General features: G+C 36.6%; 1 protein-coding gene across 27 annotated transcripts in view; it reads left to right on the forward strand.

The window, feature by feature from the left end:
* The window catches only part of ADGRL2 (adhesion G protein-coupled receptor L2), a 175,763-nt gene that overhangs the window by 127,049 nt on the left and 23,979 nt on the right, over positions 1 to 24,735 (forward strand). For 15 of the 27 annotated variants that reach the window (XM_048943716.1, XM_048943718.1, XM_048943715.1 and 12 more), the window contains 13 exons: positions 305 to 319; positions 1,260 to 2,060; positions 10,572 to 10,868; positions 11,410 to 11,513; positions 12,331 to 12,516; positions 13,562 to 13,600; positions 16,493 to 16,676; positions 18,612 to 18,734; positions 18,989 to 19,194; positions 20,247 to 20,420; positions 21,443 to 21,652; positions 22,643 to 22,863; positions 24,136 to 24,202. In XM_048943716.1, coding sequence (XP_048799673.1) covers positions 305 to 319; positions 1,260 to 2,060; positions 10,572 to 10,868; positions 11,410 to 11,513; positions 12,331 to 12,516; positions 13,562 to 13,600; positions 16,493 to 16,676; positions 18,612 to 18,734; positions 18,989 to 19,194; positions 20,247 to 20,420; positions 21,443 to 21,652; positions 22,643 to 22,863; positions 24,136 to 24,202 — 2,627 coding nt within the window. The remainder of the gene's footprint in view (positions 1 to 304; positions 320 to 1,259; positions 2,061 to 10,571; positions 10,869 to 11,409; positions 11,514 to 12,330; positions 12,517 to 13,561; positions 13,601 to 16,492; positions 16,677 to 18,611; positions 18,735 to 18,988; positions 19,195 to 20,246; positions 20,421 to 21,442; positions 21,653 to 22,642; positions 22,864 to 24,135; positions 24,203 to 24,735) is intronic. The other 12 variants (XM_048943722.1, XM_048943723.1, XM_048943731.1 and 9 more) reach the window with 3 other exon arrangements.

Raw genomic sequence — 24,735 nt, forward strand, 5'->3', positions numbered from 1 at the left:
ATGCATTAGTAAAGTCATTCATTATTTATTCAGGTTCACTAAGTGAAACAACATGCCAACATATCTGTATTGCCTCCTTAATCTACAAAAATGATTGATCCATGTTCACTTATGTAACCATAGAATCTCTCTCCTGCTAGGTTTTCCTGTTGTCTGTTTCTCTTTATCCAATATAGTGCAGTTCTTATTCTCCCTATATTTAGCGTCTGTTACTAATTTAATCTTTAGATTAATAGTCAATTTATGTTAATCTTCTTTCTTTTTTCCTTGCACTTTTTTATTTTTCTTCCGATGCTTAAAATAGAAGTGGAGCAAAAAGGTAAATAACGTATACAGTCCAAACCCCAGCTCCTTGTTATGTGCCTTATGGATGTTAACCTCTTCCCTTCCCCTCCCCACAACACTCTTATATTATGATAATCAGCAGGATCTCATAAGTACACCTCATAAAGAAGTCGACTGTTTGCAATAAAGTGACTTGGCTGCTTAAAGTAGGTGGCGGGGTATAGTGTCTGAAATACTTGGGCTGGAGGGAAGACTCCCTTGCTTTTTTCTCTCCCTTTCTCTTTGTCTTTCTTTCCCTCTATTTCTCTCACCCTTGGGTAAATTCTTGTTAATAAAGTGTCATCTTGCCTGGCTTCCAGAACCCTCTCCATAGCATGCCATGGTTACAGGGTTTCCTGGTCTGTTTCATTCATTGCTTTGGTTGTGTTTTGTTTTATCTGCTCCTAATTGCTTTCTCTATATACCTGATGATTTGTTTTGTTCCTTTATTTTTAATCGAGGCACCTCCTTTTTCAGCCTCACCACTTCTTAAAGTTCTAAACAAGTCGATGTGATTTTTTTTGGACTGAAATGACCTAGCACACTACTGCACACCAGTTAAAAGCTCTGGAACGTTAATGTGTACTCACTAAAAGTCTAAGATGAAAATGCAAGAGTAGCTCTACATTTTCAGCTGTCTGTGTATGCCATTGAGCCTTGATCTGTACTAGTGAAAGCTGTTCCCATCCACTTTCCAAACTGGTACAGCAAGAACATGGTAACTTTAAGAAAAGTGGATGATAACGGGTGATAATTGCATTAATTATAACATACGGTATTATCTAGTGCCAATTAAATTGATTTTTTTTCTTCCTGACACAGTCATTATGATTTACCTACTTTTTTCTTTTTTCTTTTATTTTTTTCTTTTTTTGGATTATGAGACAGTTTTAATTTGACATAATTCTTGTCTTACTTCTCTCTGTGACTGTTAGTTTTTGTTTGCCCGGGAACGTTGAAAGCAATTGTGGACTCACCGTATTTATATGAAGCTGAACAAAAAGCAGGTGCTTGGTGCAAAGATCCTCTTCAGGCTGCAGATAAAATATACTTCATGCCATGGACTCCGTATCGCACTGATACTTTGATAGAATATGCTTCTTTGGAGGACTTCCAAAATGGACGCCAGCAGACAACGTATAAACTCCCAAATCGAGTGGATGGTACTGGATTTGTAGTATATGATGGCGCTGTATTTTTTAACAAGGAAAGAACTAGGAACATAGTAAAATTTGACTTAAGGACTAGAATTAAGAGTGGAGAGGCCATAATCAATTATGCTAATTACCATGATACTTCCCCATACCGATGGGGAGGAAAGACTGACATTGACTTGGCAGTTGATGAAAATGGCTTATGGGTAATTTATGCTACGGAGCAGAACAACGGGATGATAGTAATTAGCCAGCTGAACCCCTACACCCTACGTTTTGAAGCAACATGGGAGACGACATACGACAAACGGGCAGCATCCAATGCATTTATGATATGTGGTGTCTTGTATGTTGTCCGGTCCGTGTATCAGGACAATGAGAGCGAGACGGGCAGGAACTCCATCGATTACATCTATAACACCAGGTTGAGCAGAGGAGAGCACGTGGATATTCCTTTCCCTAACCAGTACCAGTACATTGCTGCAGTGGATTACAACCCCAGAGACAACCAGCTCTATGTGTGGAATAACAACTTCATTCTCCGATATTCTTTGGAATTTGGCCCACCTGATCCTGCCCAAGGTAAGAGTTTGATTTTTCTGACTTTCTTATTCTCATTGTGCATCTATTTGGACAACTATTTCAGATCTCTTTAGTCTTAGACTTAGCTTTTAGCAGAAATGCAAAGAGGATTGGTCTCTGCACAGCTGAGCAGTGCAGTGTTACATTGGTGCAAGGAAAATTTACAGTACTTGTAAAGAGAGAGAATTATTTCATTTAATTTTCTTTGGCTTGTGTTTTTGTTTTGTTTTTTTTTTGTAAAACTGTTTAGCTTTTCTATGTTTTAGAATTACTTACTTTATACCATTAGTTTGACTTTCTATAGATAAAATAAGTTTGAGTTCATTCACACTGAGCTCAGAGCCTGTTCCCTTTGGTTCTGTTACCTGCCTTCTGAATTGATTACACCACATATGCAGACCTTTTAACTTCTTGGTGCCAGCAGCTGAAGAGCAGTGTTTATTGGGAAGTCCCAGAGGATACGTATGGGGTTAATGTGCAACAGCAAGCATAAATACTTTTCTGGAGACCTATTTTCATGGTTACTAATGTTAGTTTAGGCAAGATTATCCAACATCTTTTTTGCTGATTTCTCAATAAGTTCATTATAGCTTCAGCTCCATTGGATTTAGAACAGTTATCTAAAAAGAAGACACTAACTCCAAGAAGAGGGAAGAAAAATGGAGATCTTTAGGTCTCAGCTATTTTTAAGAATGACGTGAAAAGGCACAGCCACAAATAAACACTTATGGGAGAGAGTATCAAAACAAATGGTCTGGAGCAGCAGAAGGTGTATATATCAACGGACAAGGTGTTGATAAGCATGTTCAGCAGTAAATTTTTAAACTTTAAGAAAGTAGTAATAGTGACTTCTTCTCATGGAAAGTAACCGTTCTGTTTCAGCTCAGTTGATGTATGCACAGCAGAATAAACCATGTAGTGGAACACCTCTCTCACATAGATTGGTTGAGAGAGCCAGGATTGTTCAGCCTGGAGAGAAGAAGCCTCTGAGGAAACCTTCTTGTGGCTTTTCAGTACTAAAAGAGGCTTACTAGAAAGCTGGAGATGGAGTTTTTATCGAGAGTGTAGTAAGAAGACAAAGGGAAATGGCTTTGAACTAAAAGAGAGGAGATTCGATATTTGGAAGAAATTACTCATGTTGAGGCAGTGGAACAGGTTGCCAGGAGAAGCTGTGGATGCCCCGTCACTGGAGGTATTCAGTGCCAGGCTTGATGGGGTTCTGTGCAGTCCAGTCTAGTGAGAGGTTTCACTGCCTGTGGCAAGGGGGTTGGAACCAGCCTTTGAGGTTACTTCCAACTCAAACCATGTTATGATTCTGTATCAACATACATTTAAATTTTTCTATATGTAAAAATACTTAAGAAGCAGCAGAACAAGGCAGTTTAGAACTAAAGCATTAGTAATCTCCAGAGCCACATGAAGGCATTCCCAGTCTGTCCCCCCACACCTCCCCATGTATGATTCAAGGCTCAGGCCAGTTCCAGTGTCTAGCTCTAAGCTCCAGTATAGGGAGCTGTTCAGAAGGCCCTGCACCCCGTTTCATTACAGAGGTTGGTGGCTGCTCTTAACAGAGACATACCCACCTATCTCATTAAAAAGCTTTCATTTTCATATGTTCTCAGGCATGTCACTTTTCATTCAGTTTAACTCAGATGAAGTTGTAGTTTAAGTTCTCAAAAGCTTTACAAGTAAGAGAAGAAAACAGAGGTGCAGGCTCTGCCGTAAATAATGTGGTAGAAGCTATCTTTACATCATTGCATTAAGGGAAAAAGGGAACGGAGAGAGAAAAAGGCTTTGCATGGTCCTTTCTTTGTGTTAGTAAACACCCAATGTGTCCAATGAAACATTTCATGATGTTTTTATTATGAGTCTCTAACATAGGATAAAGTACGCATCTCAGCCGCATCCCGTCTAATATCAAAAAGACACTTGTGCATCCACTAGCACCCCCTCATGTCCTGGGGTTTCATGAGAAGAGGCTGGCATGCAAGGCAGAGGGAGAAACACATTATTGCAACCAGACCTAGATGAGAAGGGGCCCAGGGCACGCTGCGGGGTGCTTGTCTCTCTTTTAAGCTTTTTACCCATTCATCCATGAAGATAAAAAAGGAGTATTTTTTGTGAGTGAACTGTGAGATTTTGTTTTAAATGCATCAAGAGATCAGTAAATACATTTTTGATTGTGACCTTTTAAAATATAGAAACTATTTGAATATGTAATACATATATTTACAAAAGATTTTTTCCTCCTATATAAAGCCAATAAACAATATTTTATTTCTATATGGATCTGAATGTGGCAGTTCTAAAAATGTTTCAGTTCATTTCCTCTATTGCCTAAGCCAATTGCCTTTAGTTAAAGACTACTAAATTAAAGGAAAAATTATCTTGCTTATCCTTGAGATGTACTGCTATAAAATGAAGATATTCCATACAGTTTATAACTCTATTTTACTTGTATTATATTCTCAGTTCCTCTTTCTTTCAGCATAATATCTATATAAATTAGAGATCAGTTCTTCTATTGTTATGGAACTTAAAAATCTATATGTGTAATATATAGATCATGGAATCATTAAGGTTGGAAAAAATCTCTAAGATTGATCTTGAAGTCCAGCCATCAATCCATCCTCTCTATACCCACTAACCAAGTCCCTAAGAAACCACTCCTACACGTTTCTTAAACACTTCCAGGGGTAGTGAATTTGCCGCCTTCCTGGGCAGCCTGTGCCAATGTGTGACCACTATTTCTGAGAAGCTTTTCCTCTTATCTGACCTGAACCTCCCTTCATGCAACTTGAGGCCATTACTTGTATCCTATTGCTAGTTACCTGGGAGAAGAGACTAACCCCTACCTCATTATAACCTCTTTCAAGCAGATGTATAGAGCAATAAGGTCTCCCTTGAGTCTCCTCTTCTTCAGACTAAACAAGCACAGTTCCCTCCGCTGCTCCTCATAAGACTTGTTCTCCAGACCCCTCAACAGCTTTGTTCCTCTTCTTCAGACATGCTTCAGTGCCTCAGTGTATTTCTGATAGTGAAGGGCCCAAAACTGAACAAAGTGTTTGAGGTGCGGCCTTAGATCAGATTTTCAGTACATTTGACAAAGGATGTGTAAAGGGCATTTTTGTGTTTCTTTTGTGTGCATGTGTGTTTTGGTTGACTTAGATTTCTTAATCATCCACACAAAGACATAGGTGTTAGGATAAGATTCTTTAAGTCTCCTAGTAGGAGAACCTTCTTTTTGTGTCTTTTGCAATGGTACTTTAATACCAAGTACTTAATGGTGTCACAAGGTCAGTGGCTCAAAATTGGAAGTCATGGTCTTTTCTGTTTGAGTGGTTAACTTGGGGCCACTGTAGAAAAGTCAGCAATCTGTGTTCCTTCTGTTGCTGTGGGAGCAATAATGATACAGACACTGATTCGTTTTTTCTGTCTGTCTTGGCTATCAGTTTTTGTCTGCACCTGAACTTCCTACTATCAAGTGCTTCAAAAACAACAATCTTCTTCCTTCATAAAAGACAAATTTATCACATTTGAGTCACATTCTGAACTGCAAGATTTGTGTTTGCTCCCAGGGCCAAAACTGTGCGACTCACTTGTGACTCGAAACCTGCCTTTTTTCTTTCTATTGTTTCTTTAATTTTTAAATCTGCCTATTGAAATCACAGAAATACCTCTATAATTAACCTAATGATGACTTGAACTTCGCTGCAGACCTGTAGCATTTCTTTCCTCCTGTAACTGTGCGTGTTACGTGCTCCTCATATCCTTATTTTCGTAATCCTCAGGAAGACTTCTGATTTCTAAAACCACAGCTGCTGCAGCCAAGCTACCATCTTACCCTGGAAACTGGGTCTGCTGCCTTTAGAACTCTCCCCTTAACCTCAGTCTCTGTATGTTGGTTTTTTTTTTTTTTTCTCTCTCCTCGTGGGAATTGTAATACATAGATGTAGAAATGGCTTTTGGAGCTACAGCTGACAAGTACCACTTAGATACTGCACAAGAGCATATTTTCTAAGGTTAAGTGTAAAAATTGTATTTAAAAGTCAAAACCTTAACTCAGAAATAATTCAGAAGTATATCAGGACCTGCAGAGAAGCAACTACAAAAAAAAGAACATATTTTTATATTTCTGGTAAATTTAGTGTCTGTGTTCCCATACGTGATTTCTAAAGGAGACGTCCAAAGATCAAAAAAATCCTAGCTGGAATAGGATTTTTAAAAGGAATTTTAAGTTAAAAGATTAAGAAGATTGAAGGGAATTTTCCCCTTAAAAAGTGAATGAGTATTACATTGTAAGGTTTCCTTGGGAACAAAAAGATAAATCCTTTTGTTCTGTTTCAGTGCGTTAGGGAGAGATTTCATCTACACTCATCCCAATTTGCGCAGACTGTGCAAACTGTTCAAACTGGGGTTGTCTCCCCTTTTGTACCATGATACCCATCATTAAGTTTTATTGGATCACTGCAGGAAAATAAGGATGTTGTGAGTGTTGATAGAACAGAAACTTGTCAGCTGCTATCACCGAGGGCTTGAAGTGACAGTAAGCAAGTGCAAATAAATCTTTATAGCACCAAGAATCTATGACGAAGTCATGCAGCAAATTATTAAGTAAATTAGATCTTTGCTATTTTAGTGAATCTGTTACGCTACAGATTGATTAAAGAGAGGCTGTACAAATACAGATAACCTAATGGGGACCAGATAACACATTCCTCAATCGTAGGCATTTTGTTAATTTTGTTGTGTATTTATTATAATTTTCAGGGTGTACATTTATAAATGCCCATGTAAACATTTCACTTTCAACTAAATGGGATTTTGCAGCATCTGTAGAGTACTGGCCAGCATAATAGCTGGAGCATATAGGTAATTAAGTAAGTCTTAGTGACTTCTCTGGTATTCACTGAAGTGTAAAAACAGGCACATCATGGTAATCAGCAGAAAGCAGGAAAATCTGGGTTTGCCCAAATGTCTGATCCTTGTTGCTTTGCACAGCAGCCCAGTGTACGATGCCTTTTGAAAATTAAGGTGTAGAATTAGGTTTTTGAATGTTCAAATATATTGAAATTTCTGGCCTGTAAAAACATATGTTTAAATGAAAAATCCATGCAGCCCATCTAGAAAATGATTTAAGTCGCAGAGATGAAAATGGAACTATTAGTGTTTTCAGAAACAATTAATCATCTGGGCAGCCCAGATCAATTTTGAACGTATGGGTATGGTTGTGTTTTGAGGTTTTGGTTTGTTTGTTTTAATGTAGTTAATATCTACTTACAGTAGAAACCTGTTAGCAAATAATACAAAATTGAAGAAAAAATATCTCTAAATCTATTCCTCACTGTCAGTTGGGGAAACAAAGTTACTATTCCCCCGCTGTCCTAAGCAATTGTGTTATGTTTTTTTTATAGACATCACACTGTTAAGCAGGTGTTAAGTTTTACTCCAGTGATGTCTTAATTTTTAGAAACACAGTACATATATAGCTGTTTAAATCAACTGTTAGGAACTGCATGAAACAAATGTAAGTTAATTACTCTCAAAAAGTCTCTGAATTTACTTCCTGCTGATGTTATTTTTTTTTTATCGTACAAAGACTGTCTTCAACTGATAATGTGACCTGACTATATTAAAAAAAAAAAAAAAAGGAAAAAAAGGTTTGTTTCACCCTGGCACATCAATCATAGAATCATAGAGTGGCTTAGGTTGGAAGGGACCTCAAGGTTCATCAAGTTTCAAGCCCTCCTCTACAGGCTGCCAGCCGCCAGATCAAGTGCTAGATCAGATTGCCTAGGGCCCCTCCAAACTAGCCTTGAACACCTCATAGGGCAGGGCATTCACAACCTCTGCGCAACTTGTTCCAGCAATTATGGTCAAGAAGTCACGTGGCATTTTATAAAAAATCTTTAGCCTTCTGCAGACTTTCCCCACCTGCTCAGAATGATAGCTCAGTGACCCATACAAGCAGTTTGTTCTTCCTTTTACTTGCAGCTTGTAAATCATCAGTATCATTATCTTGTATATGTAAGCGCTCTGCAGGTGCCTGGGAGCCTGTGGGTACCATCACCCTGGGCTTCAAGCATAGGACACGTCAGATAGTGGAAGCCATCATGTGTCTTCTTGCAGCTCAGAACAATGACCTTTCAGGTTAAATTCCCCAACAGGTCATTAAAGACAAAATGATCCACCTTCTGAAATCTGGATATATTCCTAATGATGTGTTCCTATTTTTTCAGCCTTCTTCTTCCTGGGCTTTCACACTGTCCTGAAATTTCTTGGTACATTCTTTAATATTCCGACTTCTTAATTTTCTTATTTAAATAAAAAGAAAATATCTTAGATATTGTCTCTTTTTCTTTTCTTTTTTTTTTTTTTTTTTTTTTTTTTTTTTTTTTTTTTGAGAGAGAGAGAGAGAGAGAGAGTTGGAGTCTTTTTCCTAAAAAAGAGATTACAAAGAGATGCTTGGGAATTGATTTCAGTGTGTAGCATTAAGTTGCATAAAGACAGCAGAATATTATAGCTGATGGTACAGCACAAAGTATGTTCTGAAAATTGTTGCCTCACTACTTAACTCTAGAGAATAGCTTTGGTTCTTACTGTGGTGTTTTGCTCCTGAGACAAAGGTATCCTAAACATTACAGGTTTGAGCAGTAATTGCAATAATGCTAATACACATTTAAGTGATTAAATACGTACCTATTAGCACAATGTGTTAGGGACTGGATAGAAGTAATGGGTTGTCCCTTGCAGCATCCTGTGTCCCCTGCAGCTTCCCATTCCTTAGGACCTGATTCAGAGGCATTGCCTGACACTGCTGCAAGTGATTGCAAATGCTTTTGACAAATGTTAATTGGGAAAGGCTGGATGCATTGTAATCAAAATAAAATTACAGCAGTTTCACAAGATGTCAGGCAAACGCTTGCAGAACAGATTCAGAGATTTCAGTAGGTTTCATAGTAGCTGGCTGGGCCACAAATACAGCACAATTACACAGACTGTCGTCAGACAGCTGGGAATTGGGCTGAAGAGAAGACAGCCGCTGAAGAAGTTTGTCATTTGTGAGTAAGAAAGAGATAAAAAACATTTCTCTTTATACGGTTTTTAAAAATAGATGTCAGTGTTCAAAATCTATAAATTCATATAAAAATTAAAAGATTCTTTCCAACTCAAGGCATTCTATGATTCTATGATAGTTGAGTCTCCTGAAATATTATAAATGAAGTATGGTTTAAATATTTTCCAAACAAGTGAAAGTTAATCTTATTCCATATGCAAACTTAAAAAAAAAAATAAATTTGGTGACAGAAAGCTTAGCAGAACTTCTTTTGATTTTGCTAGTGAACTTATTTAGAGAACATGATAAAAAACATAATTGTCCATGCCTCAGAGGTCAGGGATCTAGCTGCAACAGAACCCAGCTACAACAAAAAAGTCACCTTCTTCAGTTAAGTTAATCCTAAAATTAGTTTCATTTATTTCTGTATTGGTTAGGATATAAAAAATAGTTTATTTGAGCATATTTAATCTCAGAACAAGGATTTCTGGTTGGCTGTAAAGCACTGTGAACACTAATGAAGATTTCGAAATAATTAATTGTGACTGTTTCAGTTACATTACTTGCATTTTTTCAGCTGTTGCTCCATATACATTTCAAGGTGATGAACAGAAATTACGGACTGTTATCTTCACAAGCATTAAGGAGTGCTATCTCTGCAAAGACTCACAAAATGAGCCAGGCCCACTGCACCTCCCAGCCCCAGTAGTGCCAGGGAGTGAGCAGTTCTATGTTTCGGTCAGAAATTATTTGGCCCAAACCTATCCGCAAGTGGCATGAAAGACTGCACGAGGTGCTTGCCACCTGGCTTTGCATGAGACATGGCTTCATACCTGCTTTATCAACAAGGGATGTTAGAGCCCGCAATGTTCAAACACCAGAACACCACGTCCGTGCTATGCGTTTGTTCTGCTTGAAGCTAATCAGGCATGCTGCAGCTCTTTCACGCAGAATGACTGCCGGGTAGGAAGATGTAATCGGAATTATTTCCCTGGAAGGTGTGTAGTGGGTGACTTGAAGTTTTTGGATCTGTTTTTAAAATGTGCCTGTTAGTTACAGCCCACTACCTTTGTTTTTAAAGCTGAACTGTACTGTGTATGGCTCTATCTGTCGAGTTCTTTCTTCTGTGGAAGCAGCTAAGTAATCTTTATTTGCTTTGAGCATGTTTGTTTTGTACTGATAACTCCCTAGGACTGCCTTTCCGCCTTTAGAAATGTAACTACCAATTTTTTTTACAGAAGAAAGTGTTTAGAGAATGTGTTGAAACTTCATGCTGGTATGAGTTGGGAGGAAAAAAATTCGTAAGCACTCAGGATAGCAATAACAAAAGAGTAATGTTAAGGTTAAAAAAAAAAGGAGACACCAGAGAATCCATTAAAACTACACAAATAACTTTTTTTAAAAATAATTCTGAAATCACTCACTTTTTTATTACTCTTATTTTCTCTGTGCAGTGCCTACTACAGCAGTGACAATAACTTCTTCAGCAGAGCTATACAAAACCACAGCGTCAACCACTAGCACTACATCACAGAAAGGTCCAGTAAGCACAACATTAGCTGGAGGAACAAAAGAAGGAAGCAGAGGACCCAAGCCACCACCACCCGTTTCTACAACCAAAATTCCCCCTGTGACGAGTTTTTTCCCTTTGCCAGAAAGATTCTGTGAACCGACTGAGGCGAGGGGGATTAGTTGGCCTCAGACACAAAGAGGAATGATGGTTGAACGGCCTTGCCCCAAAGGAACACGAGGTATTGCCTTTAAAAATATATCATGATTCCAAGCAGACATTTCAAAGGCACTGTGCCACTCTCTCATGGTGATTTTTCATAAATCTCAGCCTGTCATACAATTTTTTTTGTTGCTTGGAGAATGCTGTATCTACAGGCAATGGTCAGGTTCTAATCTACAAACTGCATTTGAGTGTAGATTCAGAATTACTTTGCATGTATGCTTTGAGAATCCAGGTCAAATTTTAGGTCTTTACTTGAGGACTGTTATGAAATATACTTACAGCTGCCTTTCTCATTATGAGCTCCCCTTTGGATGAGCTCCAGGAAAAATCAAGGGCTTTTTGTTTGTTTGCAGAAACCGTCTGGTACTTTTCACTTGACTTTTTTATTGCTGTTTATCATCTACCTTATTTCCTTACGTTTTTGTCAATTATTGTCAACTGCTTATACTAGTGGCATTCAGGATTCAACACTGCTAAGGAGCACATTGTTGCTGATTTCCTGAATGCATGCAGAAAAATGGTTTCAATTTCACTGTAGTTTTCCCCATCTGTTGTAGGAACTGCCTCGTATCTCTGTGTGGTTTTAACGGGAACATGGAACCCCAAAGGCCCCGATCTTAGCAACTGCACCTCACACTGGGTAAATCAGCTGGCTCAGAAGGTTGGTTGAAACCTTTTAATCTGGTGTTCGCTCATTACTAAAGATTTTAACTGCAAGCATTAATAATTGAGCTTGTTGAAGCTGTCCCGATTACTATGTGTTCTTTTGAAAAGGAGTTGCATATACTTTGTGTGTAAAGCGTTTAAGAAAAGCGTGGCTCATTAGTCCAGTAAGGCACACTCGTGCTCAGTTATTGAGTGGAGTCTGTACTTACGTGTTTTCATAGCATTTTAAAGCAAAATAGCTCTTCTAGTGTTCTTGCTTAATAAATAAAATATTATAAATCACACAGCAAAAAGTCTGGTATGCAAGTAGGTTTATTGGCTCAGGGAGAATTTTACTTGAATAAATAGATTTTTGTACAAGTGCATTAATAACAGTATGATTAGAGCACAGAGACACTTTCTGTGTTTTCCTTCCCTACTGAGATTTACTAAGTTTATGAAAACTGGATAATTTGTTGTCAGTACCAGGCTACTTGACTTTCAAATGCCTCAAGCACTGGTGTGAACAAATAGATTTCTTACTGTCTGATAATGGCAGAAAAATAAAAGTGAGGATGAACAGAAGATCTAGCCCAAAAGTCCCAGTCTGATTTCTGGTTTTGATGACTGTTAAGAACTGCTTTTGTGTGTCACGGATCTAAGAACCTTTAATCTTCTGAGATAAAGAGAATGTTATTGGTCTCAATTAGTTGCAGATTTCAATGTATGTGCAAATGGTTATTTCACCACAACAAAGGTACGTGGGGAATTGGAATTAGGAGCTGCAAGCAGAACAAGGGACCCTGCTGAGATAATATAAATTGTCATTTCAGATCAGAAGTGGAGAAAATGCTGCTAGTCTGGCCAATGAACTGGCTAAACACACTAAAGGACCAGTCTTCGCTGGCGATGTTAGCTCATCAGTGAGGCTGATGGAGCAGCTTGTGGACATTTTGGATGCTCAGCTGCAGGAACTGCGACCCAGTGAAAAAGATTCTGCTGGAAGGAGTTATAACAAGGTAAACAACTATGTTCATCTCCGCTTGCTGGGATAACCATTGCCCTTGATTTTTTTTTATCCTTTCAGAAATATTAATCTATACTTTGTTCCTGCGTGTATATAGTTCTGCAATAAACATGTAAAACAACAGTAGATAGACAGCGGAAAGTTGCAATCACCTTCTTTTTAGGGCATAAGATAAAATTCACAGTAGAATAAAATTCACTGGTCCTCAAAGAAAGCTGTATGTCCTTTATTAAAATCTTGTATGCATTATAAATAATGTAGGTAAATGGCCACTAGCTTACAGAAATCCTCAACCAAAGCGGTATTTTTATTCAGTGAAGATTTTATCCCTGAGCAATCAGTGGGATTCAGCATGGTTGCACAGTTTTGCTTTAATCTTAATTACTGCAAAATAATAGCATTTTCTTAGACCTTTTAAGATGCCAGCATCACTTACAGTTGATCATATCTCCTAGGATGATCTAAACCACAAAGACATAGTTTTTTGTTTTTGTTTTTTTCTTTCTGGAATAGTATTGAGAGAAACATTTCAGAGAAAAATTATGTTGTTGTGTTTTAGGTACAAATCACAAAAGCGTTACCGTTCCAGTTTTTCTCATAAGAAATGCTATATTTCATGGCCTCTTCCTTTCCTCAGCTCAGTCAACAAACTACAAATAAAACATTTTCAGCCTGCTTTAAAGAGAGCTCCATGTACTCCTCTGTTGACTGGGCAATAGTTTTATTTACAATCTCTAGCTACACTTAGAAGAGTTTTCCCTTGGATAGATAAAGTGTCTACGCAAGGATTTTCTCCTTTGACCTTTTCACACAAATCCCACTGCTGGGACAAAGATCCCTGGGCACCTTTATAATGGTTGGGAAAAAGGTTTCCTGTCTGATGTTTTTCTGTAGTCATCACTGAACAAAAACTGAATTAACGTCCAAACTCTTCACAGTTCGAATTACGGATTTGAAACACCAGACTAAATTTTGGGTATTTCTGAAGCTTTCCAGAATGTGTCTAACTTCTGATTTTCTTTTCTCTTACTAAAAAGCTCCAAAAACGAGAGAAGACATGCAGGGCTTACCTTAAGGTATCTCTCATGTGCTGTCACCCTGCTTTCTCCCTGCTTCAGCAACCTGCCACGCTTTATCATCTTGCTGCATGATCCTATGTATTTCAGTCTTTGATAAATGTGTATTGTGCCCCATATCAACTGTACAAATGTTGGCTTTGCACAGGTATAACACTCAGAAGAAAAAAAATAAAAATCAAAGTTTATACCTCTCTAACCTCAACTTGTTCCAAAGCAGAAACAGTTATTACCTGAATTGGAAGTAACGTCTCTCTCATAATATGACTTTGGGTAGACGAAAAAGCTGGGAAATGAACAGAAGTGACTTCAGCTTATAGCGTTTTATATCAAAGACTGCTTAGAATTAATTTGCTTGCATGAAGTGTACATTATATAGCCTGCTTTGTTCTTTGTGTATTCTTATACCTAGTAGAATTACTCCATCTTACAGTTTTGAGAGTTGTTACAAAGGCCAATTTCAATGATTTCAGGATAAAATACAAATACAAACTTTTCTCTAGCTTTACTAGTAAAATATGTATCATGTGTCCCATTAGTCAGGCTACATGGAAGGTGCATAACACATTGCTATCTGATTTTCTGTTTCTTTTATCTCTGGTAGAATGGTTGCCCATAGTGGCCAGCTCCTGCTCTGTGATACAATGCCAGTAATTCTACCTCACACCTGTGATAAGGAGAAAAATATGTCCTAGAATAGATTGTGTCTGTGCTTCTGAAAGATTTTATTGCACATTTTTTCAAAGTTTCTTTTAAAAATATGGTTTTTACTTGTACCTTCTGTGATAAAATGTAAGAACAATTTTTAAAAAGAACTTTGAAATACTTTGCAACATAATAAATTCAAACTCTTACTGGAGGGACACTTCTCTGTATTAGATGGTCTGTCTTTTATCCTACTGCTTAGAAAATGGGATAAGAGATGTCCAGTTACAGCAAAAATTTGACAAAAAGAGACAAAGATCTGGAGAGAAATGCACTTCTTAAATAATAAATGTAATAGGATTTTATCAGAAAGTAATTTTGAATAGGAAAAGGAAACCCAGCAGACATTGAGCAGACTGAATTTTCATACTTTGTTTTCAATAATAAACATTAACATGAGTAGAGCAATAATTGGCTTGCTTGGACAGCTGTGTCAGAGGGGTTCCACCTCCCTGATTGTCTTTGTCTGAGTGGAGAGAATGCCTCAGAAGTATTATTGGACAGGTGATCATTTACCACAGGAAAAATGCAGAGCTAGCTTGTCCCATAATAAATAAAAAATGCCTCATATTAACGAATGCATACCATCAGCACTATATAGAGATACATAAGAAACCGTAGCACAACCTTAATTTTCAACTGGTGTCATTTTCTGTAAGTCTCAGATGGGCTTCTCTGCTTAGATAAGACTAATAACCCTCTTGAAATTACAAATCAAAAGCTGACTTACACTATGCAAATGAAGCAAGTTCCCACTTTGTGACAGAGAATTCATTTGTACCTCAGATTAGAGGCTCCAATCTGTATTTCTTGGTGACTAATGAATCTGGCCTCTGCAGACCAATTTCTGTTCCACTCTAGTTAATGGCTGCAGCAGTATCAGTGTGAGCGTTTTGACTATTCTGTCTCCCGTTAGAGAAAGAAAAAAGGCTTTAATGTCACTTCGAAGTATCTTCCACCTGCCAGGAAGGTCGTGGTGGTTCACAACACAGACAGAAAGAGGATATTAAAATGGATTAGGCTAATTAATCTTGCTCTGACAAAAGCCTTGACCAACTTTTCCTATTCTGATTTGCACAATGCAGTATTCCAGACCAACATCTTCCTGTTTGTACACTACGTTCTGTTTCCATTCCTGATGCTTTTAAATTGATCAAACAAATTATACATAGGCTTAATGACACATTATGAGTAGGCAAATGGGACAGAGTAAACAGGGTGTTTCAGCAATGCATGGCGTACTCAGTGCACAGCAAACTCAATGCACAGCTACATTATGCATTAATGTAAGTGCCTGCCTTCAATTGATTAACTGATTACTGTGATTGATTGGATTATTTTGTAAAAATAATGTAATCATGTCTCTGAATTCATCTTCTTCCTTATTTACTGTTACTTTATATGCAGCTTAATGAACCTTAAAACATAATGATAGAGTTGTTACAAGAAGGACTTAAAATGGCAGCTTTATTCAGCTTTTCAGTTTTGCCTTCACTGATAACAGGGACAGTCAGTGGACATCTTGTTTGCTCTATTGATTTCCTTTTTTAACTGACCTTTGTGCAGGAATGGGAGTTAGTAATTTTTTTTTAAGTATCTATGAACAGGTACAGGAACAGGAGGGGGAGTGAGAGTGGCCCAGACTAATTTATATCCACTGAGTCAGCTTCATTTCATGCCTCCTGTAATAAAGAAGGCAGTTTGTCATAGACAAGCAGTTTATAGCACAGTGGCTGCATGAGTTGTGCTAAGTTTTCAGAAGAGTATTATTGCCATTTTAGCCTAAGCTGCAGAATGCCAATTTTGGCATTAGTATTTTTAAATAGAATTTGTATATTTTGACATTAACTTTAAGATGAAAGCTTCAGGCAAAATTTCTGGCATTTATTTTTACATTTTTTCAGCACATTAATATATGACTGTCTTTATATCTGATACGAGACAAGTCAAATCTGCATGTTTAACACTTAGAGACCACACAATGCTAGTGGCTAACTGCACTTCTATTAATGCTAATCCAGCAAGGGAATGGAAAATATTTTTATGTTGAAATAGTTTTCTAGTGCCATTAAATCACAGTAAATCATTCTGACAGTTAAGTATTATAATTGTCACCAGATAATGCTGAAAATTTTCCCCAGCTGCCTAAAGCAATCAGACCTAATGATAGTTTTCTAATGAATGCAGGCAATTGTTGACACAGTGGACAACCTGCTCAGGCCTGAAGCTCTGGAGTCCTGGAAAGACATGAATTCTTCGGAACAAGCCCATGCAGCCACAATGCTACTTGATACATTAGAAGAAGGGGCTTTTGTCTTGGCTGATAATCTCTTAGAACCAACCAGAGTCTCAATGCCCACAGAAAATATCGGTAAGTGAATTTCTTTTCAAGTACTAATTAAAGTGCTGTGAATTGCTTTTACACAAAAAACAAGAACAATTATTCTTTGAAAGCTGAGCTGTGCAACATTTGGTAGAAAGCTGTACTTTACCTGCCTGTGTAGGAAAAGAGTTATTCCTAAGTAGAGGTGAAATGCTTTTGTTTAGTTCTGCAAAATTAGCATTCTTCTTCAGTATCCTCAATACAGTGTAGAATAGAAAGTACTCGATGTTGTGAAGTTGATTTACCACTGAAAAATCATTAGCAGAGCCTATGGATATGAAGAATGCTCAAACGGCAAAGTATGGATTTTTTGAGGTAACTGTTTTCTGTAGGGCTGTGGAAATGCTTTTCTATTTTATATAATCTGTCCTTAATGAATTTAAATTACTTTTTATGATGCACTCTGCCAGTTAAATATTTTAGGCACTCAGAACATAGGCAAAATGTTTATATTAAACATGACTGCCTTCAGGTAAAAATGTGTTCAGTGGACTACATCTCCCATAATGCAGAATAGCTATGCTCCAGAGACTACAAAATAGCTGAAGATAGTTGGAGCATAATTTAGAATTTAAGTGGTGACAGAGAAATGAAAGGATTTGGTATTAGAGATGTGCAAATATTGGTACAGGGGATGTGTTAAAGCAAAAATAATTGCTATGCATAAAATTAAAATTCCTTCATCTTATTACAAAGATGAATGTAGTTTCAGCATAAGAGTAAGCTGAAAGTCTTCTAATTTAAAAGTTACCAAAATGGAGACTTGGAGTAGACTGCAGAAATTAGACTTTCCACATTTCAGTATCTGTATATTAACTGTGTAAGATGTTTCTACCTAAGTTTATATTTAAGAAGGAAGATACTAGGAAAGAAATGGGAGGTGTTACAGCTTATCTTAGGAAGCGATGTTGAGACAGTCTACTGAGCTCCATGGAACAGTGCGTACATGCTAAGTGAGATGTCTGACTATATGTAAAGGTGCATTTGTCTTAGAAATGAAATACATCGTAGGGAAAAAAAGCAAATAACATTTTTCAACTACCAAGTCCAAGTATACTTTCTTATACAAATGAGAGGAAATAAGTAGTTAATTTTGGACTGCATTCTCAGACACTGTTCTGCAATTCTACCTATAAACCTTCAGAAACAAATTTGATAACAGGCTGTAGCACATACATTGTGTGATAGTTAAACCAGTTTAATGTACCACTGATATTTGATACCAAATTGACCACTCTAGCTTATATGTTTTACATATCCAAGGGAATCCAATCTTTAATGTTAATCCCATGAAATCTCCTCAGTATGCAGTACGATATAAAATTAAAACTGACTGGCTAAGTGGTACCTTAAGTTTTCAGTTTAAATACTATTTTAACATTACTATTTTATTTATCAACCATTCTACAGAAATAGATAGGGGAGGGGGGGAAAGCAAAATGGTATGAATATTGTTTAGCTAAATACACAGCATAAGTGTACTTAGGCATTTATTTGCTGACTTTTAAAACCTCTTTAAATCAATACTTGAAGTTCTAAATCTGCCGGCTGTGGTTGCTACATAGACACTAGGAGCTTCAAAATTAATGTTTCTGTGCAATACGTATGTTTGCAGTATTTTTAAATGGATTTTTTAGGCCCACACATTAAAGCAAGGTTTGATGTCATTATTTTCTCTATTAAAGTGCTGTCATTTTCTTTAAACTTTAATTAAACCTAGTGCATACTACTAAAGTAACTGTGTAATTGAAACATTGCAGTACAGATCTCTTTTGATGGCAAATGAGACCAGCAGTGTGATAAAACTGAATATTGACTGGGGAAAAACAATTATCATCTGGCATATTGTAATCTGGCCAAAAGATGCTTTCTACATCCTTCTTTTTAACACTTTTTTTTTTTTTTTCCCTTGAATCTGCTTAGTTTTGGATGTTGCAGTGCTCATTACTGAGGGCCAGGTGCAGGACTTGAAATTTCCTCAGGGCAGTAAAGGAGGCAACTCAATTCAGCTCTCTGCAAGCACTGTGAAACAAAACAGCAGAAATGGTGAGTCCTGAGCACATAGCATCAAAACTCCATTAAATTCAATACATTACCTTTCCTAGTTAAGAAACGAACACACATAACAAAACCGTTCTGTGTCTTTTTCTCAAATATAATAGGTACCTAGGCATTTTTCTTCAAATCTGTAGCCTGAAAATGCCTCTGTGTTTTCTGATATTTTCCATTCATTACAGTACAGACTACAGCTTTCCTGTATGTTTCTGTGGCACAATTATGGGATTTCTTTTCTTTTGTAGGGCTAGCAAAGCTGGTTTTCATCATTTACAAAAGTCTGGGGCGTTTTCTTAGCACGGAAAATGCAACCATAAAGCTGGGCAGTGATTTTGCTGGTAGAAACAGTACAATTGCAGTCAACTCCCACGTCATTGCAGCCTCTATCAACAAGGAGTCTAGCCGAGTGTACCTGACTGATCCTGTGTATTTTACTCTGGAACACATTGATGTGAGTTATGCTAATGAATTAATGGGAGGGTCATAAAATCAGCAAGAAAGAAAAGCAATGCAGAAAAATAACCTTTTTTTCCAGTTGAATTTTAGATGTTGGACTAGGTCAGAGACATGAGCTTGTTTAAGTCTGTGAACATAAAATTAAATGAGCCTGGTTCAGTGATTATTAGAACTTAAGTGTGTTCTTAATGAACGCTAATTCAGTAATCAACATGAAAATGTAAATGACTAATTTGTTTCTAACTGAAAATTAACTCTTACCTTAGTAGCTAGGGAGAAAGTAACCGCTAAGATTCTTGTTTGTCTGACGTGACAAAATAGCATAAACTTTCTACAATGATTTTGGACCAAGCTCTGCAAGTCTATACAACAGAATTGTTTTAAATACATTCATAACGAGAAGGAAAGTGTTATATCTTTGTTTTCTATGCTTTCAATCTGTGTATATTTTGTCACGATTTATGTTTCTTTGCTCTTCAGTTTGATCCTTTTTATTTTTGTATCTCACATGGGGAAAGTAAATAATCAGTACAGTGATAGAGAAAATAGTTTGATTTTCCTTTTGCCATTTTTTGTAAGTGTTCCAATTGTTTCTCATAAAAATAGACAGACGTTGAGGAATGAGATTTTTCCTGATGTCTATTCACATGACTTTGGCCAGAACATAGGTGGGAATCAAAGGATAGAAAATTCATTTCTCTGTCACTTTTAAAATATCTCTTCAGAATAAATTTGCTGTCCTAATTTCACAGACACCAAAAATGGTTATGTTGTACCATTGATGCATAAAGTTGTAAGATGGAAATTGTAATTGTTTAAAATTGGGTCTACAGTAATTGGAACTACACTTTAGAGTGTTTCGGACTATAAAGTCCATTCAAACTAGATGTCTTCCTTGTATACATAGTCCACAATTTTGCTGATGAAAACTTTATTGTCCGAAACATGCAAAGTTTAATCTAAATTACTCTTTACACATATTAAACAATCGTTATTGCCATCTTAATGTGTGAAATCCTTATTTTATTTTATCCTTTTATCTCTCAGCCTGACAATTATTTCAATGCAAATTGTTCCTTCTGGAACTACTCCGAGAGGACTATGATGGGATACTGGTCAACTCAAGGCTGCAAACTGGTTGACACAAATAAAACTCATACAACGTGTGCTTGCAGTCACCTTACCAACTTTGCTATTCTTATGGCTCATCGGGAAATTGTGGTAGGTAATTTCTAGCCATGAGCAGGGAACAAGCTTTTAAAGAGTTAGCTGTGAATTTTTAGCAGGATACAAAATTGCTGAAATTTCTTAAGTATTTATCGTTTCTACCCACTCACTCCAAAACAATTTGCTTTCTGTAGCAGTTTTCTTCCTCACCATAAAGTTACAAGTAAAATAACAAAAAAAAACCACCAATGAAAGAAGGACAAAAAACTTCTTCCAGTCATAATTTGAAGTAAATGACCAATCTTACAGTCATTTTACAGACTTTGCTCTATGACTGGAGGCTTTCTAGGGGGCAAGTATGCAGGTTTTCCCCTGGAAGCACAAGTGTAATCTCCTAAAGCAGGAAGGTCAGAGCTGCTACTGGTTTTCTAATTCCCTTTTTATACTCTGAAATTGTTGTCTAGTTAAGCACTTACTGGATGTTTAGGGGCCAACGAAGATATATTTGCAGAGATACGGGGCTTTTCATAAACCCACTATATTCTGAAAGGTAACTGAAAAGATAACTGAAATGACAAAAGTGATTCTGTTACAACTGAAGGAGCCATCTTTACCTAAACATGACATTAGATATGGAATTACACATGCAACATATTCTGCATTTTGTTCTAATTGATCTTTGCTTTCTTCTCCACTGTGGAGTTGCAGGTCTATAGGAAAGAACACGTACACTTACAGGAGGTCAAGTGAAAGTTCTTATCTTTGCATAAAAGCCTAACGCTACATTCAAAATGTTGTCTCTTATTACTTTTGCCTCACAAGTTTGCAGAAGATCATAGGAAAACTGAAAATACTATCTAATCAGGCTAAAAATAATCATCTTTTGCTCTCAGACCTGCTCTTCTTCTACTTTTGTTCTTCTGGGAAGCTGAGCTGAGATTCAGAAATTACTGAGTACATCTTGCCCATCTCACATGAAGAACAAGCAACTTTTCTGGATGCTACCTGTGAAAATAGATTTCTGTTTATACTCATAAGGATTCATATTAATTTTCTCCATTCTTGGTTATTTCTAGTACAAAGATGGAGTACACGAATTGCTCCTCACTGTCATCACCTGGGTGGGAATTGTCATCTCTCTTGTTTGCCTGGCCATCTGCATCTTTACATTCTGTTTTTTCCGTGGCCTACAAAGCGATCGTAACACTATTCACAAGAACCTTTGTATCAACCTATTCATTGCTGAGTTCATTTTCCTAATAGGCATCGATAAGACAGAGTACACGGTAAGTCTTCTGTGTATGTACTGATATTTTTCTCTGAAATGACTGTTTGAAACATTTGAATTAAAACATGACAACTGCCAACTTTTCAGCATTCTGACAGAGCAAGGCTGAAATAAAAATTGTAAGTGAAAATAAGTAGATATGTTCATAAATAGTACTTACATTCATCAAAAATATACGTGGTATTAATTTCTCAGTTACAGCTCTGTTTTTCATTTTCTATTGAGAAATACTGGCTATTAATGAAGCAGGTGTTTTAAACTTCTGAAAGAGAGCTGAAATGTTGATTTACTAAGAACGTATATTCTCATGTGTCTCAACAGCTATTGACTGTTTTTCTCACACACACAGGCAGACTTATGCCTTATGTTTTTTGTTGTTGTTGTGTTTGTTTTTTTGTTTTTTTTTTAACACTGAACATTCATGCAAGTTTTTTGGCAGTATTCATGACATTTAATTTGTCATTCAGAAGCAATTCATTGTGTTGAAATCTAGTAAAGTGGTAAGAGTTTCATACAGAATTCAACTAAAGAGGAGAGAATTCAGACTGATTCCTGTTATGACAGTAGAAACTTGCAAAATTACAGCAGGCTTGATGGCTGCTTCATATTTAAAATAAGCTGAATTACATTATGCTTCTGAACCAACTGTTCATGTCTCACATAATCCAAAGTACAAGCCCTAAAATGATACCAATTTAAAAATTAAAGGATTGTATATAAAAATCAAAAACCACTGCATAAATGAAGACAAGTGAGGGTATGGTTTCTGTATCTGCATTCTGTTTAGCTGAATTTACTTTCTGCACCTACTATGTATACATTAATATTGGCAAATGTTCAGCATATGTTTTCAGGTTAGAAAAATGTTCCTGAATTTGGGAAAGATCTCTGATAGATGTATATGCTCTTCTATTATGCCCTATTTAATTAGAGATGTAACGATGTAGAGATTTGTGGTTTATATTTCCATCTTTCTTTTTCTTTGCAGATTGCATGTCCAATATTTGCAGGTCTCTTACACTTTTTCTTCCTGGCAGCCTTTGCCTGGATGTGTCTAGAAGGAGTGCAGCTTTATCTAATGCTAGTAGAAGTATTTGAAAGTGAATATTCTAGGAAGAAGTACTATTACGTTGCTGGCTACCTCTTCCCTGCTACAGTAGTTGGTGTCTCAGCAGCTATTGACTATAAGAGCTACGGAACAGAGAAAGCGTAAGTAATTGCAAGTGACCTGAGTGTTTTTCAAGTGAATAATTTTTTAAAGCCTATTAGCTGTCAGGGGGTCCCTGACAGACTAAAATACCATCTGAAAGCTTTATTGGTAAGAGAATGGCAATACTGTGCACAAATTTCAATCAAGTCTTTTGTAATTCTCTAGGTTCAGAGGATTTGTACTCTAGAGAGACAAATTCTAAATTATGGTCTTTCTTTTAGCACAAAAGATTGACCTGAAACAAATTGAAAAAGTAAATAACTTTTTGGCCTCAAATGTATATGAACTAAAAATTCTTCTCAACTTAAAGTATCTGACAGGTTTAACCATCCAGTTTTAAGCTAATGCTTCATTAGATCTCTTTGTTCAACTGGCCCTCTAGCTAACTCTCATCTTGAATATGACAGTACAATATTCTGGCCCATATGGTTCACTTTGATAATATTTTATCATGCGGGTAGAGCAGGATTAAAATTAGCCACTGTCTTTTATTTATAAAAGTACAGATATATATAGGAAGTGACAGAAGGTAGACAGAAAACATTTCTGAGGATTTGAGTTGCTGGAGGCATGAATTTGCCTTCCAGTAGTGTTTACTTTGTCCTTTGATTAAATTAGTTACAGAATGGGAAGATAGTGTTGACTACAAGAAAGCTGCTTGATTTTGCTACTGATGAAAGACAAGTAAGAGCAATTCAGTAGGGAACTGCGCTGTATGAAAAACAAATCACTAAGTGAAGTTGGCCCTAATAGGTTTACACGTCATTTGGTTTGGTATCGTATGCATTCTTTCTCTCTAGTTGTACTCCCAGTTGGGATGTTTCATTTATACCAGATTGTTTTTCAGCCAAACGTGGTATCAGAATGCTTTCTATCTCATATTCCTCGGAAGTAAGCATGTTGCATATGCTATAGAGTTAAAAGCAGATTCTAAAGATGACTTGGAAAACCTGTGAAAAGTATTTGCTGATGTCAGATTCAGTAGTTCATTACCACTCCAGTGACTAAAGCTTTTGACCATAAGGAATACTCATTTTGATCGTTTCTTCTTCTGTGTTGTTTCTGATAATGGATTTTGATGTACAATGGTTTTATTAAGGAGGACCCACCATAGAAGTTACAGGTTAGGAAACATTGCCTGTGGACTAAATGATACTGTTTGTCATTATTTACCAAGATATTAGTTTAAGAAGTATTTTTGTGCTTTTCATTTACTGGACTGAGGAGCTATTGAAATAGTTCACCTTTCATTTTTGGTTTTTCTTCCACAGTTGCTGGCTCCACGTAGATAACTATTTTATATGGAGTTTCATTGGGCCTGTTACCTTTATTATTCTGGTAAGAGCTTTACTTTTTCTTTTAGATTATCTTGCAGAAAAGTTCAAATGATTAATTGTTAGAGCTGTGGGGGAACTTCAGTATAGCCATTTTTTCCTAATGGTTTGAATCTGAAGGTCATATTGACATGTGTAGTCATATGAAAAAATCATTGAAGTACATTAAACACATTATTTTTTTTTGAAAAGGAACTGTTATTATTGCTTTCATTAACTCACTAACTCACTATTATACATGTTTCAGAGTTTAACTGCAAATTTTCCATCATCATTATTTCAAAAGAGTATTTGAATGCATTGGATAATTAAGACAATCTTACATCTCAGAGTACTTATACAGTATTTATATCTATATTTGCATATGCATGTTTTTCAAATGACTGCTTCTGTATGTATTTAAGCTGTATGTTATATATATCAGACATACAATACAAGTTCATGTGTTTCAGCATAAAAATAGAATATTATGTAACTAAGAGAAAGCTTATAGAAATTTCTATTTTTTTTTTTAGTAAATTTATCATATGTATGCAT

Source organism: Lagopus muta, chromosome 5 (genome assembly GCF_023343835.1).
Source record: "Lagopus muta isolate bLagMut1 chromosome 5, bLagMut1 primary, whole genome shotgun sequence".
Taxonomy (NCBI): domain Eukaryota; kingdom Metazoa; phylum Chordata; class Aves; order Galliformes; family Phasianidae; genus Lagopus; species Lagopus muta.